The following is a 15,444-nucleotide window of genomic DNA, read 5'->3' as shown; positions in this document are numbered from 1 at the left end:
AAAAAAGTAAGTTGTAACTAGTAACTAGGAACTAACTACTAATTCGGTTCGGTTTGGGTCGGTTTCAATTTTCACACATGAAAACCGAAACCAAACCAAATCATCGGTTTATGATTTTTTATAACCCAAAACCGACTAGTGCTAAAAAAAACCCGACCGACTCGGGTTGATTGGGTTGGGTGTTCTTATGAACAGCCCTAGTCACGTTTTTCAATTTAGCGCCTGTATTTTCAATAATTGATTGGAAGTCATATTTGCCCCTGTCGAGTGTCGACTGTCGTTCTCTAAAAATTATACGCTCTTATTTATTTCAATTTCAAAAAATATAAAAATCTGAAACGCATACGAATTTAGCAGCGCGCTCTTCCCGCTCAGGCAGAGCGGCCATGACGACTCCGACATATCTGCATCTTCTCTGGTTTCCCGCGAATCTCACGACATATGAAACCCCAATCCTAACCCTAGTTCTCTTCATCCCTATTGTCAGCTGCAACTATCTTGTCTTTTGTCTTCTTCTTCTTCTTCTTCCTGTTTTTCTTTTCCACTGCATGGTATCATCCGCTCTCCAAGGTTTCCGCGGGTTTAAAAAATTCGGTCTACGACATGGAAGATGAATAGCACCGATCCATCTCCGGAGTCAAGATTTCGCCCCCGGCGATCTCCTGCGCCGATCCCTGAGGAACAGAAGCCATGGCAGTATCAAATTCTCGATCCAGGTGGCCAGGTTATAGCTCTATGGAATCATATATTACTTGTGACTTGTCTGATCGCGCTCTTCCTCGATCCTCTGTACTTCTATCTTCCTTCAGTTGGAGGTCCGGGTTGCATGACATTGGACTTGCATCTGGGTATCGTTGTTACGTTCTTCCGGTCCGTGACCGATCTTTTCTACTTGATGCATATGGTCATAAAGTTTCGGACAGCATTCGTTGCGCCTAATTCTAGGGTTTTTGGGAGGGGCGAGCTTGTCATGGACGAGCGACAGATCGCAATGCGGTACTTGAAATCTGATTTCGTGATTGATCTCGCGGCAACGCTACCACTTCCGCAAGTAAGCTTTATTTCCCAACCAGGGTTTCTTTTTCTTGTAACGTTTTTCTTTTATTTCCCTTTCCCCCCTAATAGCCTGGAATTCTCAACTTACTAAGGAAAACAAATAATTAATACAAAAATGATAATTTACCATCTTCAATTACACAAAGAATGGTTGTCCAAACTCGAAAATGACTGTTTTCGAAAAAGTGAATTTTCATTGTAGGAATATGGCGCTCCTTAATCCTTATTTTTTAACAAAGGCTGTCCCTCTAGATTCCATATCTCATAACTTTCTTCTATACGCCTATACGGTATGCTATCCGACCGTTAGTTTGTTTTCCACGTTCAATGTAACATATGATTCGTTTTCTAATGAATGTCCTTTCCAAGGAAGGAGTTCGGATTTACTCACAAAATTGGTTCCCACACCCACACCCATACCCACACCCACTTCACAGCCTTTACCGCTGCGCATCTTGATGCATGTATATTTATATGCAAGGCTACAAGGGTTGTGAGGACTAATTTTGTGAGATGAAATCCGAATTGCCATTCAGTTGGGAGCCGTTTGATAACAGTTGTATTCAAAATTTTATTGTAGTCTTTAGTGAATAAAAAAATTATTGGGAAATTTAGATTTGTTGTTTTTAAGTTTTTGTTTATTTTCTGAATGTATACTACTACAGTACTCCTAGATTTCCTCATTTGTCATTTTTTCCAACTATTATATACAAACTCAAAAATTTCTGAGACTGAAGAGTCAATAAAAACCCCAAAGTTTTTAAGGAGGAGGGCTAATTCAGATGAGCTCCCTTAAGAAGTGTGCTCCACAATCCATTCTCTCGTTGGAACATTTCCTTTGTGCTTGTTCTGCAGGGAGCCCATTGGAACTAGTTGTAGGCTACTTAAAGGCTGAAACTAAATTTGGGTTCACTATAATCTTTAAATTTTAATATTAAATTATTTTAACAACTAAGGCTCAGTGGAAAGAGTAAAAATACAAAGTTTGACAATACAAAATATAAAGTTTTACGCTATACATATTTGTTTTTGTACTCTTCGCAAATTAAACTTAAAATACAAATCAATAAAGTTTTTCAGTTTAGCAACTCCAACTATTATCAAACTGCCCCTTAATTGTTTCTTCATTTTATGGCCAACTAAATAAATATTTAACTTTTCTTTTGAATGTAATGACATTCTTGTTTCACATATAGATGTACTTGCTTTCCAAGATCCAGTGCAATGACGTTTTTCTTTACTATTGACATGGGACTCTTCTTTTATTAAATACGAACTTAATTACTAGATCCAAAGATCCAAAGGGAGAAAACCCCTTAAGAGTCGGAATACATGGCCCAATCACTACAAACAACACGATAAACATTTGGAAAATAATACAATATCTTACTATTGTTTTAAATACATGGTTACTATTTGTCGCCAAAGGTTGAAAGTATCAATATCTATTGGTGTTGTCGTATAATACCGCTGTTCTGGGTCATCGATATTAGATGTGCTCAATTCTAAGAATTAAATGATTATATTTGTTTTAAATTTTAATACATGATAAGATACATCCACGGACAAAGTATCAGACCAAAGAAAACAAAAAATAAAAGAGGTAATTTGAGTTTAGTCCATTTCAGAATTGTCAAGGGAGGATGCTGTTTATCGGGGGTGGGGATAAATATATTTGGAGAATTAATTTATGAATTTTGAGGTGGAATGGACTGTTAAAAGACTATAAAAAATGAATAGTTTTGGCTGAATGAAACTCTTGATACACAAATTTTGCATATTCAGATTATCTGGTACTTTGGACCATGTTAATTGCCACAAAGGATAATATTGGATAATGACTTTCTTTTGTTATGCATAGGCATAATTAGGCACCACATATAATAAAACAGTAAGTTCCCCAAGATTGTGCCCACTATGTGCAAAACTACATACAAAATGTGGTCTTCTTGATTCAAGTTGAATCTGTTCTACCAAATACATAGGAATAATTTGCCCAAGATTGTGCCCACTATGTGCAAAACTTCATACAAAACGTGGTCTTCCTGATTCAAGTTGAATCTGTTCTACCAAATACATTTTTTGAATGTTAAAACTTAAAATTGAGTTTGCATTGATGTGACAGCATTTCGACTTGAAACGGGAAGGCCACCAAACAAGCTCTTGCATTTGGCCCGGGCAACGCCTTGGGCACCTGGGTGATAAAAATGTAAAGGTAAGTTCTTTATCGCCATAAGTTGGTCTCTTCAAAGTCAATGGCGTGCTGCTGTGACCTTCTTTTCCTTTACTCTCTTTGCATGAGGGGTTTCATATAACATTGTTATTCTAGGTAATAAAAAACATTGTCCTTTAAGAAACAAAGAATTTTTTCCTTAGGTCAGTGGAAACTGCATCTACTCATTGCTTAATCTTCATCTTATTTAGTTTTTTATTTTAAATTTAAAATGATTACTTTATGTATGGTAGAGATTGGTTTTGTTTATGTAGCAACTTATTTGGGTTAGACCTCTCTTGTTTTTCTTTTCACCCTTTGTTCATGGAGTAAGTTTTAGCGTGATGAACTTTTCCAGGTGTTTAAATACACCTTTCTCTATAAGAACTCTTACTTAAAAAAATGAATTCGAAACTGCGGAACTATCACTTAGGCAGAATTCCATGTAGGCTACAGGATTAACATGGGTATCAGGCAGGGCTAGTAAGGAGGTACCGTGTCTAATGGATGCTATGGATTTGGCATAAGATTCCTCCATCTGACAGAAATAGGTAGTGTTATCTAGCAAGTTTCCTTGTTGACCCCAATTAGAAAAAAAAAAAATCTTTCCCTTTTTTCGTTTATACTATACATTTTATATATCGTGTCGCTTAGTTTCTTAAGCTCTTCGTATGTTTATTTCCTCTTAATCTAATTGTCTCACAGTTTTAGAATGTCAATTTGTTTCTTTCCTTTTTTTATGTTTCTAGAGTTATGTTTTGCTGCTAGAAATTTTTTTATCACTTTTGCTCATTTGGTCCTCGTTCTTAGTTATATTGTGCGTATTTCTCCCATGCCTCCAATAATAAGCAATCATTGTGTGACTGGTGCCTAGGATGTAAAACTTAGTTACTATTATATGCACGCATCTTGCGTGCTTGTAAATTTGGATTCCTAGAAACTTGAATGTTGCAGCCCATGGTCTGATCAAAGTCGGTTAGTTTGTTTAATTTCTTATTTGAGGAAGCTATATATCCTCGTTTAATTCTGGTCATTTTTTCTATTAATAAATAACTAATTGATTTCTTTTGTTTCGGTCATTCCTTTCCCCTCTCCTAGTCTATTATGGTATTTCATCTTGTACTCAGGTACTCTTGTAAGCACACATCTTGCATGCCTGTAAACTTGGAAATCTGAAATGGAACTCTTTTTGGTCTCAGAGAATACAATAAGAAGCCCAAGTGCCAAGTCTAGCTTCTTTGTATTGCCACCTTGACAACTACCATAGTGCCAAATGTAACCCTTTTGTGTTGCAACCTTGACAACTGTAGGACTGCATTTTGATAATTATTATTCCTAGTGAGAGAGGAACCTGCAATATTGCATGGGAAGTTGATTTTGGCTTAACCTTGTTGCCTGGTATATAGCTTAACAAGTTAAGAACAGTGAAAAATTGCAGTATCTTAGTTGATTTTTACTTTGTCACTCACCTTTAGATATTGTGCCGCAGCTAGAACCTAAATTGTAATGTTGTTAACGAGAACTGTTATTATTATTGAAACTCTAGATTGCTGTGGTACGAAAATTCTGAAGGTCCTAGATTTGCAGTTTCTGGCTACCTCTTGCAGAATTTAATTTTTTTTGCAATGTTTCGTGTCGCAGATTGTCATATGGTTTGTAATGCCGGCGGTGCGAAGTTCCACTGCTGATCACACAAACAACACACTTTCTCTGATTGTTCTCATTCAGTATGTTCCTAGGTTGTTTCTTATGTTTCCCATAAATCGTCGGATCGTTAAAACTACTGGAGTTATTGCCAAGACTGCTTGGGCAGGAGCTGCATACAATCTCCTTCTATATATGCTCGCCAGTCATGTATGTTTGAATTCCCTAACTTTTGTCCGTACTAATTATCTAAAGGAAATTAGCCAAAAACCATTCTTTGGCATTTATCAAAAAAAAAAAAGCCCCTTCTTTGGCGGTCGGGGGAAAATCATTCATTGGCCGGACCTGGGTATCTTAGGTCTTAGCCCATGTATGATACACAGTGGGCCTAAGAAAGTTTTAGGTTATGGTTGGTTTGAAGGGAAAGGAATGAAAAGGAAGGGAAAGGTAGGGAAATCTTTACAAGGTTTGTACAGGTTTCATTATCTTCCCTACTTTTTCATATATCCTTAATGTTTGTCTTAAATAAAATTCATAAATTTAAAGGGACACTGGACCGAGAAAAATCTGCTGCCACCATGGTCACATGCGACCCCAATGAATAATAAAGACACCGACTTTTCAAATATATTGAAGGCATCATATCAACTGATTTTTTTATTTTGAAATGCTGGTGTTTTCGCCATTCATTGGGGGTATGGTCACAGCAGATTTTTTCTCCACTGGACCCCCGGACCAAAAATGAAGTAATTAAAATGATTTAAGGGAGAAAATAATAAAAGAAGTGAGGATACTTGTGAGAATATTGTAAGTGAATGCCATTGTCTTTTTTCTACTTTGCTTTTGCTGCAGGTTCTAGGAGCTTGCTGGTATCTGTTGGCTGTTGAGCGTCAGCACCACTGCTGGATAACAGAGTGTATGAAGGAGACTAATGTACTTTTTCCAGCTTGCAGTCGTCTTTTTCTGGATTGTAGTAGTTTGGAAACAGCTGAACGGAAAGCATGGCTCAATTTCACTAGTGTGCTTACTCATTGTGATCCCAACAATAATGATTTCAGATTTCCGTACGGAATGTTTGCAGATGCTTTTACTAATGAAGTAGCTTCAGCAAAGTTTTTGGACAAGTACTTATATTGCCTTTGGTGGGGTTTAAAACATTTGAGGTATATATATATATTTTGTTCAAGCTGTCCATTTTCTGAATGCAGCTGATACAATGATCGTTTTGCTTCTACCAATTGGAATTAAAATAACATGTGCTTTCCCTTTTCTTTAACATAAACGGCTGAAAACGGATGCGATTGTAGAAGATATATCTAGATCCAAATTTGAGTTGTTTGTATTTATATTTGAATTGAATGTTATTCATTGAATTTAGATTAGATCTTCATTGACATAGGATATTGAATACTATTGACCAAATAAACTAAAAATGATCAAAATATTATATATTATTAATAGAATGAACTTAATATGACTTTGATATTGTATTATCATGAATAAAATGAATTGAATAACTTCTATGAGACTTAAACAATGATCTTTAGCAAATGTACAAAATCTCAAACAACTTTTCTGATAAATCTAATATAAATTCAATCCAATTATAAACGAATTGAATTCACATATCCCTTAAGTGAATCATATTTGAATTTGAATTCAGACAAAATGTATTCCTTTTGCAGCCTTATTTACATACTACCATTTTGATGCTTGAGGATTTAATTGTTCATTCATCTACCAACTATAAGCTATTTTCTCTGCAGTTTTACCCTTTATTTTTATGGCTGTTCATTTCTTGCAGCTATATTATGGGATAACTTTTTATTATTTTTGCCATGCATCTTCATCCTTGCATTCTTTACTGAAGCAAATGAATGGATATTCTTCTTCTTTAAGGAACAGAACAGTTCGATTTTTTTTCAGATTAAACTGAAAAGTTTAATTCTCTTTGTTACTTTTATTAGATGACGAAATAGGTTTGGGTAAAATATAGTTAAAGTTGATCATGTCCACTTCTGTGGTTTTGCCCGCAGTCCTGGTTTTAGAATGCCAGGAAAATCAGGTTTATTTAAGAAACTTGTGAATAGAACAATGAAATAGCAGTTGCAAGAAAATAATGGCATATTAAGAGAGGATTTTGAAGTGAAAAGTGATAGACAAAAATAACGACATAAAACATGTAGTATCGCACTACTAGATACATGTGATGAACTGTACCAGTTAAGCACCATAATGGTATTTGAATTTTGACAGGCATACTATTTATTGGACATTGTATTCTTACAGATACATGTAGCAGCAAACATGGCTTGAAGTTTAATTTCAATTTATGAAATAAAATAATGCATTTTTCCATGGAACTATGATGTACCATTCCGACCACTTTTCAGTTTTATTTTATGAAATAAAATAGTGCATTTTTTTATATACTCTTTTTTTTTTCATATAATTGACTCTGTCTAATGCTTACATGATCCGAATTAGAATTGGCTAAAAGAAAAGTATTTTCTGGAAGATCAAGGGAAAGCTATATGTGGTTTTGACCTAACTGTTGATTCTGCAATGGTCCTGTATCTAGTTTACATTCTGAAGATAAATCTTGTATACGTTTGTAATCTTGTTCTTGGAGGTTAATTGAATGTACTAGTTCCAATCAAAGATGCTAATGTTTTTTTGGCAGGTAAATAGTATGACATAAAATAAGGTGATTAGATTGGGCTACATACACTTTTATGTTTTTAATAGAACTTTTGTTTATCGAACTTACCATCTATAGGAGTTCGGTACTCCTGCTAGTCACCAACTTAAGGTTATACACAACCTAGGAAATGACTTAAAGTTGATTTTGTTTTTCTGTTTTCATCTTTGTTTATCTAACTTCCCATCTATAGGAGTTCTGCACTCCTTCTGTACTATTAAACATGTGATACATATTCTTTGCTCTAATAAAATTCCTAAAGATAAAGTTGATTTTGTTTTTTCTGTTTTCTTCCTTAATTTTATCTTGTACTTACTTATTCATATTCTTGGAAAGCTTCTTTGATTGTTTGTACTGATGCATCTTTCATTTGTTGCTATGTAGTTCATATGGACAGAACTTGACAACTACCACTGCAGTTGGTGATACATCATTTTGCATTCTTATAAGCATCGTGGGTCTAGTTCTATTCTCCCATCTGATCGGGAACATGCAGGTAACATCTGGTATAGGATTTCTTGGTTATATATACTTGCACAGATATACACACACACAATAACAACATCAAAAGAATCTTGTACTTAATTGTATGGGCTTTTGGGTTGAACAGCCTTTGCTTTTGTTAACTCATAAAAATAATAAGGGTTAATTGCTTAAATATACCCCCCTGCAGTTTCATCAAACATAATCTTGTTAAAAAGCATTTAACCGTTAAGATTGACAGAAAAATTAAAGGACAAAAATGCCCTTTTAACTGTTCTTTAATTTTTCAAAATATGTATTTGAGGAATCAAATTTTCTGGGTTTTTCTTTTTCTCGTATCGGTTTGAAGGAAAACAAGAGAGGGCAGAAAAGCAGTAGAATCTAAGATCAAGAATAATAAAACAAAGCCAACAAGCAAAGACACGTTTTTGGTTTTGCTTCGTCAGGAGGTGAAGTGCTTTCCTGATCCTCTACACCATCATAGTGGCAACCCTAAGAAGCTAGACTTCATGATCTCTCTCTCTCTCTCTCTCTCTTGTTGTGGCTGTGTTCTAGTTTGGTTTATCTCCTCGGCTCGATGGCTACAGAACAGGAGAGAGAAGAAGAGAGTGGGGGTAAAACTAGAACTTTAATATAATATAAGACACATGTGATATGTGGCCCAAAATGTTTCACTGACAGAGGGGGCCTATTTGTGTCAAATGGGACCAATACACAGTATATATTTAAGTAGTTTTTGAAACCACCGATCTTTAAATGGTTTAATAAAACCACATAGTATATGTAACTAATTAGCCCAAATAATAAAGAATAAAAATATTTAAGAATTTTCTATTGGTAACTAATTAACATAGAATTTCCTTCTAGTTGTAAGCTAGAACGTGGTTGAAGTTGATGCTCATTTTATGCGCTTGTATTATAACGAGTTAACCTTTGCTGCAGGGACACTGCAGGTTCTCCTGCCATTGATAAATCAAAGCATGGCCATATTACTAATGTTAAGAAATTAAACTTTAACATTATAAAAACTTGAAAACACGGGCGAAGTGGACATGTTTTGGTTGGCCCGTGGCAGCTGAATTTGCAGCGAAAGTGCATCCCTTGGATTTTGGTTAGTGCAACGCCTGTTCAAAGAGCACTCTACAGTCTTTAGATTAGAAATATACTTTATTTGATAGGAAGATATTCCTAATGCAAACTTGCAAGAGGCTGTTTAAACAATGTAAACACTAATTTACATTGACTGAAACCAAACTCATTTTATGAACAGGCATACTCAAATAACAATAACTATCTCTGTTTAGGTTGTTGTCTTGTGATTTAATGTTATGGACTAATTGACTACCATAGTATTTACCATGCTATCTCTATGTTTTTCATCTGTTCTCCTTTTAATATTTTTTATCCTGGTGGCAACGATAATTTCTAGCTCAGCCCGCAATGCGTTTATATAATATATATATTGTCATATAATAGAAAATACTATATGTACTAAATAATGTGTTAAATGAAATAGGGCCAAAGACTGGCCAGATTGGGCCATGATCACCCCTAGTGCAAGTCATACCCTCAATGTTTCTTGGATTCTTATAAATGACAGAATATCTTCAGGTATTATACCAAACGCCTTATAGCATTTGTCTGGGTACATCCACTACATTGCTTTGCTTGAACCTCCATATATCTTAGTCATTTGGCCCCTCCTCTAATTCCCAAGTGATTATTAATTTATTGTTTTTAGGTTAAGTTTGGGAGTGCTTATTATAAATGGTTATTTTAATAAGCATTTATAAATGTTTGGTGAAAAATCACTTATTTTAAACATGAATAGTATAGGTATTGTCAAAATTATGTGACGGGCCAAGATACGTGAGAAAGGAAATAAACAATTATTGAATAAACACTTAAAAATAAACTCAAAATTTGGACTTCTCAAATAACTTTTTATTCTCGGGTTTATTTCTCAAATGCAAATTGCAAATAAGTGTTTATTGGTGTTGTTTCTGTCCAAAATAAGTGATTATTTAAATAAGCATCCACAAAATTTGCCTTTCATTTAGTGAAATACTGATATCATTAAGTTTGTATCCGGTCTACCGTTCCCAGGACCCCATTGGGTAAAGACCTTTACCATATTGTAGCAAATTCCACTTTCATTTAGGCAGACTTGAATGCCATTTTTTCCTAATTGTTTTGAATGGTGCGTTGATTGGTTTTAAATACTTGACAATATTTAAATCCAAAGTTTCTAGGCATCGATAAATGCTCAGATTTTATGACATTGAAATTATTTATGGGCTTTTAGATACTTCTAGTGTTTTAAAATTTCTGTTTTTCGGCTCCTGAAGACCTATCTTGCATCTATGACGGTGAGGATTGAAGAGTGGAGAGTTAAGCGAAGGGATACCGAAGAATGGATGAGGCATCGGCAGCTACCATTAGAACTGCAAGAACGTGTTCGCCGGTTTGATCAGTATAAGTGGCTAGCCACAAGAGGAGTAGATGAAGAGTCCATTTTGCATTCCTTACCTCTGGACCTTCGTCGTGAAATCCAGAGGCATTTGTGTCTTGCTCTTGTTCGTCGTGTAAGTATTTTCATGTTTCTATTTGTGAACATCCCACTTTTTGTACTGCAGATTGATATACTATTTGTTAGCCTTAGCCATTCTCTCTCTCTGAGAGGGCTTTAGCCGCTACTAAGGTAATCTAGTGCCCATTTGAGAGGGTTTTCGGGATGCGGCTTTGGTGTTCTGAGTTGGGCCCAGCTGTGTTGGTAAAAATCGGGAAAGTCAACATGAGCTTTCCCAATGCCCAGACCAGTGAGACCACTGCTCAAATATGAAACTACTGAGTAGCTTCTCTGGAGCACCGGTATTCAACCACCGCAGCTCAATTAACACAACGCACCCTAAACACAGAACCCTTCCCAAATGGGCTCCTAGCTTAACTTCATTTTCATTCAGTCAAAGTGCTCATGGACTAATGACTTCAACACTGCACATGATGAACCCACTGGTTGAACTCCTATTCCATTTAACAGGTTCCTTTCTTCTCACAAATGGACGGCCAGCTTTTGGATGCCATTTGTGAGCGCCTCGTCTCATCCTTAAGTACTCAGGATACCTATATTGTCTGCGAGGGTGATCCGGTGAATGAAATGCTCTTTGTTATCAGAGGAACACTAGAGAGCTCCACGACCAATGGGGGAAGATCAGGATTTTTCAATTCTATCACCCTCAGACCTGGTGACTTCTGTGGTGAAGAGTTGCTTACATGGGCTCTAATGCCCAACTCAAGCCTGAACTTACCATGCTCAACGCGTACAGTCCGAGCCCTTAGTGAAGTTGAGGCATTTACACTTCGAGCCGAAGACCTCAAGTTTGTAGCAAGTCAGTTCAAACGTCTTCACAGCAAGAAGCTTCAGCATGCTTTCAGGTACTACTCCCACCAATGGAGGACTTGGGGAGCTTGTTATATACAAGCTGCATGGAGACGGTTCAAGAAGAGAAAGTTGGCAAAGGAGCTGGTGATGCATGAGAGCTTCTACTACATGCCATTTTCAGACCAAGATGGTAACTACAATGATGAAGCCCCAGAAGAGGATGGTGGGGCAGAGAGCTCATCAGTGGACAATTCAAATAATGTTCAGCATCTTGGGGCCACAATACTGGCTTCCCGGTTTGCTAAAAATACAAGAAAAGGGGCTAATCATAAGGTCAAGATGGATCCTTCTGCTGCCAGCTTAAAGATGCCAAAGCTTTTCAAGCCAGATGAACCTGACTTCTCTGCAGATTGAGAGGATGGTTAACTAGTGGAACGTTAACACATCGAGGATAAAATTGCAGATGGAGGGAAGTGATCGAAGGTTAGATAGATCTTTGTAACATGTGTGTATATTTCAAGAATAGCGATGATACATCCTTTCGTTGATAGAAAATAGTAAAAACACAGATTACTTACTGATCTTGGTGTTGTAGCTTGTAGATTACATGTAACTGCATGTGGGAAAAGTTGTCGATCGGAGTTGTTTTGTACCATAATTTATATGTAGATTATTGTCTACTTTACTTTTTGGTTGCTTGGAGATTCTCTTGGGTGGGAAAATTACTTTAAAGAGAAAATGATACTTAATACCTTAAGTTTAATTCTTAATAAGATGAATTTAAATGAGGTGAAAAGTAGCACTTTAAATTACATTTTCTATTTTCACAATCATAGCGTACTAAATTAAAAAATACTTAAAAAAATTTCACACTCTCATTCATACTTTTAATGGTAATGTAAATATAGATATAGATATATATTGGAAGAGACCTGTCCAATGCATGGGTGCTGTTAAAAGAAGCCCATGTTAAAGGGGAGTGATTACTTTTAGTTTCTTCATAAAAATGAAAGTGAATTGGTTGGAAGTAGTCTCTGTTTTTTTTTTTTACTTGTTAAAATAAAAAACTACAAAATTCTGAAGGGGTTGGGAAGAGTGAATAAGCTAATGTGTACAAACTGCATTTAGAATATTGCATAGATGTCTCGGATCCCCCTCTTTCTTTTCAATTCATGCCCATTGCCCTTGTAAAATTCCATTTACATTTAATTACTCTTTCAGTATTTGGAGAAGAAAAATATTGTCCAAAATTTTGGGGTAAAACAAATTTGAAAGTGCAAATTTTGTATCCCATAAACAAATGCAAAATTTACACCACCTTTTCTTATCTTGATTCTCTCTAGGTCCATATAAAGTGGGGACAACCATCATTTTACTTCTAGTTTCACTCTTTCCAAATGAAAGACCTTCCTCTTACCTTCATTTTTTTTTTATATAACTAATAATTGTGCACATGCTTTGCATGTGATTAATCTAGATGATGAAAATGATAGTAATAATATATCCAAAATTTTCTATTAACTTTATGTATTTTTTATTTTTTTATTTTTAATTGAATGTAGATTGCAAAATTCAAATCTGATTACATAAACACATCATCCAAATATGTGATAATTGGACCGAGTTGTGAAGTTTCAAGCATCATTGATATGCTTATCTGTTTGGCTACATTCTTCTTTTTGTAATGTTTTATCTTTTTTATGTATCATTTTTTTGTTTATTTATAAAAAAAAAATGTATGATTTAAATAGAGGAATTGAATGAGGTGAAAAGTAGTAGTTCAATTTACAATTTAAACCTTACAATTAAATAGGGGCTAAATTAGAAAATGAGTATTTTAGTTAAAAAAAGTATGTTCCACAATTTTATTCATGTTTTTAATGGTAATGTAAATATAGGATTATAGATGTGTTTAATTTTTTCTATATATATATATATATTTTGTATTTGTGTGTAAAAATAATTATGATATGTTATAATTACTTTTTATTTAATATGAGAAATATATGATATTATACATGTGCTTAAATGCTTTTTCTTGTAAAATTTATATATTTTTTCATTTTTGGCCAATTCTAAGTTATATATTTCATTTTCATTATAAATAAAAATAATTCTTGTTTATTACACTTTTTTTTTTTAATTTGATTAACAAAATATCATAATATGTCTATTTTTTTTTACATTTTTTATAAATTTTTATATTTATTTCTAATTTAAATTTTTTATTACCTAACTATGACTTCATAGGTTGATTAATTTGATTCAGATGGTTGAATTGCTTAGCCACCACTTGGATAAAGAGTGATTTTGTTTTTGAGTCAGTTTTAAAATATATGGATTTATATTATTAAAATATTGACATAGATCTAATTAGTAGTATTTATTAGCAAAAAATAAATTAAATATAGGATTTAATAAGATAAATTGAGATTTAATACCTTAAGTATAAGACTTAATGAGAGGGGACTACATGAGGTGGAAAGTAATAATTAAAGTTACATTTTCAACTCTTATAATTAGAGATGGACTAAATACATAAAAATGGGCATTTTAATAGCCATTAAAATTGACATTAAAAATATAATAAAATGACTTTTATATCCTTTTTTCAAACAAAGAAACAGAGGGTAATTTTAATAAAAAAAAGTTTAACACTACATCCACACTTTTATATATAGTATAAATACATGTGAGATCACATAATTTAATTCTTATTTTTATTCATAAAAAATGAATAAGACAAAACCATATGTAAATTAAGCCGAGTTATGCTTCCCATAATTTACACTAGTGCAAATCCAAACAAATGAAGCCATGACACAGTAAACATCCTAAATCTATTTTTAGGAGCCAGTTAAAATCTAGAGGAAGAAAAATCCGCCCATTTAAGTTGGAGAAGACATTATCATAACATACAAAACACTTCTCTGTTGTGTTGTTGCTAAATTGCCAGAAAAGAGTTTCAATGCAGAATCCCAGCAAAGCAATATTGACGCAACAACAGGCTGCCTGTACCCTTTTTGACAATTGGACAAGAGCAACACTCATCTTTCTCTTTTCCAAGATAAACTCAATTTGTATTTTGGAAATTCTTTGATTGTAATCGTAATTAATTTTGTCCAAAAGAGGGAAGTCATATTTAGCTGTCATCCTTGAAATTAACTAACTTTGTTGCTCACCTGTTCAAGTTTGAATCGATGCCTACAAAAAGGAGTCCAAAACCTGTCTGAATGTATACTTTATAACCATCTACTTGTTAAAGGCACTAAGGTTGGAAATACTCATACAATATATCCAATATAGAGGCGTATATTGTCATTGATGGTAATAATAACATTGCTTGCTTCCAACATGCTTGTAAACCACACATCACAAGCATGATTCATACTTTATTTTATGATGATGATGGGATTGCAATGTGGGGTTGACCATCCAGTTTGAGAGTACTTAGTTTATTTGCTGGTGATTGGATAATAGTAAAGACTGTACACAATTTGATGCAATGTTTTAAAAATAGACCCGGAGGTTCCACTGTTTTTGTCTTAGGGGTGAGTGATTGATTTTATCATTTAGGATGAATGGGTCAGATTATGCCAGATAAGCATATGTATGTACGTATATATGTATATGTATGTATACCTAGTCTTTATTTTTCATTTTATATTTAATTATTTATAAAAAAATTGCTATAAATTGTAATTTGAGGCTAAAAAGGGTTTTCAGCCAAAATAATGGGCCTTGGTGCCTTGAAACGTCTAGGTTTAAAAAAATTATCCAAAATGAAAAAGAAAAATCATTCCAATTGAACATTAGAAACAAATTTATGGCCTCTGAAAGTTTATATACACATTTAGCGACTTAGTATACAACTCATGACTGGAGACCAGGTTGAAGGGGTCGGGTCAATAAATCAATCACCCAGGTTGGACAGTTCTTGACTAGGTCAACAGGTTTTAACCAAAA

General features: G+C 34.3%; 1 protein-coding gene across 2 annotated transcripts; it reads left to right on the top strand.

Annotated features, from left to right (window-relative positions):
- Window positions 1-479: 479 nt before the first annotated feature.
- On the top strand, window positions 480-12,163 carry LOC104608062 (cyclic nucleotide-gated ion channel 18-like). Of its 2 annotated transcripts, XM_088902717.1 has the most exons (7): window positions 480-1,051; window positions 3,182-3,271; window positions 4,910-5,122; window positions 5,765-6,075; window positions 7,998-8,109; window positions 10,445-10,681; window positions 11,137-12,163. In XM_088902717.1, exons 1-7 carry the CDS (start codon window positions 611-613, stop codon window positions 11,890-11,892), a joined length of 2,160 nt encoding a protein of 719 aa, XP_088758843.1. In that variant the 5' UTR covers window positions 480-610; the 3' UTR covers window positions 11,893-12,163. The 2 variants fall into 2 exon arrangements, with proteins under 2 accessions (XP_088758843.1, XP_010272227.3); XM_010273925.3 differs by lacking the exon at window positions 3,182-3,271.
- The last annotated feature ends 3,281 nt before the right edge of the window (window positions 12,164-15,444 follow it).

The sequence above is a fragment of the Nelumbo nucifera genome, chromosome 4, assembly GCF_055504915.1.
Source record: "Nelumbo nucifera cultivar China Antique chromosome 4, China Antique-T2T, whole genome shotgun sequence".
Lineage (NCBI taxonomy): Eukaryota > Viridiplantae > Streptophyta > Magnoliopsida > Proteales > Nelumbonaceae > Nelumbo > Nelumbo nucifera.
Note: the sequence above shows the minus strand (reverse complement) of the source record. Positions and strands in the feature narration are given on the sequence as shown.

Bases quoted from the DNA above. Each gene is read 5' to 3' on its own strand.
- LOC104608062 (XM_088902717.1), top strand. From the start codon at position 611: ATGAATAGCACCGATCCATCTCCGGAGTCAAGATTTCGCCCCCGGCGA. The intron at 3,272-4,909 runs GTAAGTTCTTTA...TTCGTGTCGCAG, and splicing joins TGGGTGATAAAAATGTAAAG to ATTGTCATATGGTTTGTAAT. The intron at 10,682-11,136 runs GTAAGTATTTTC...TCCATTTAACAG, and splicing joins GTCTTGCTCTTGTTCGTCGT to GTTCCTTTCTTCTCACAAAT.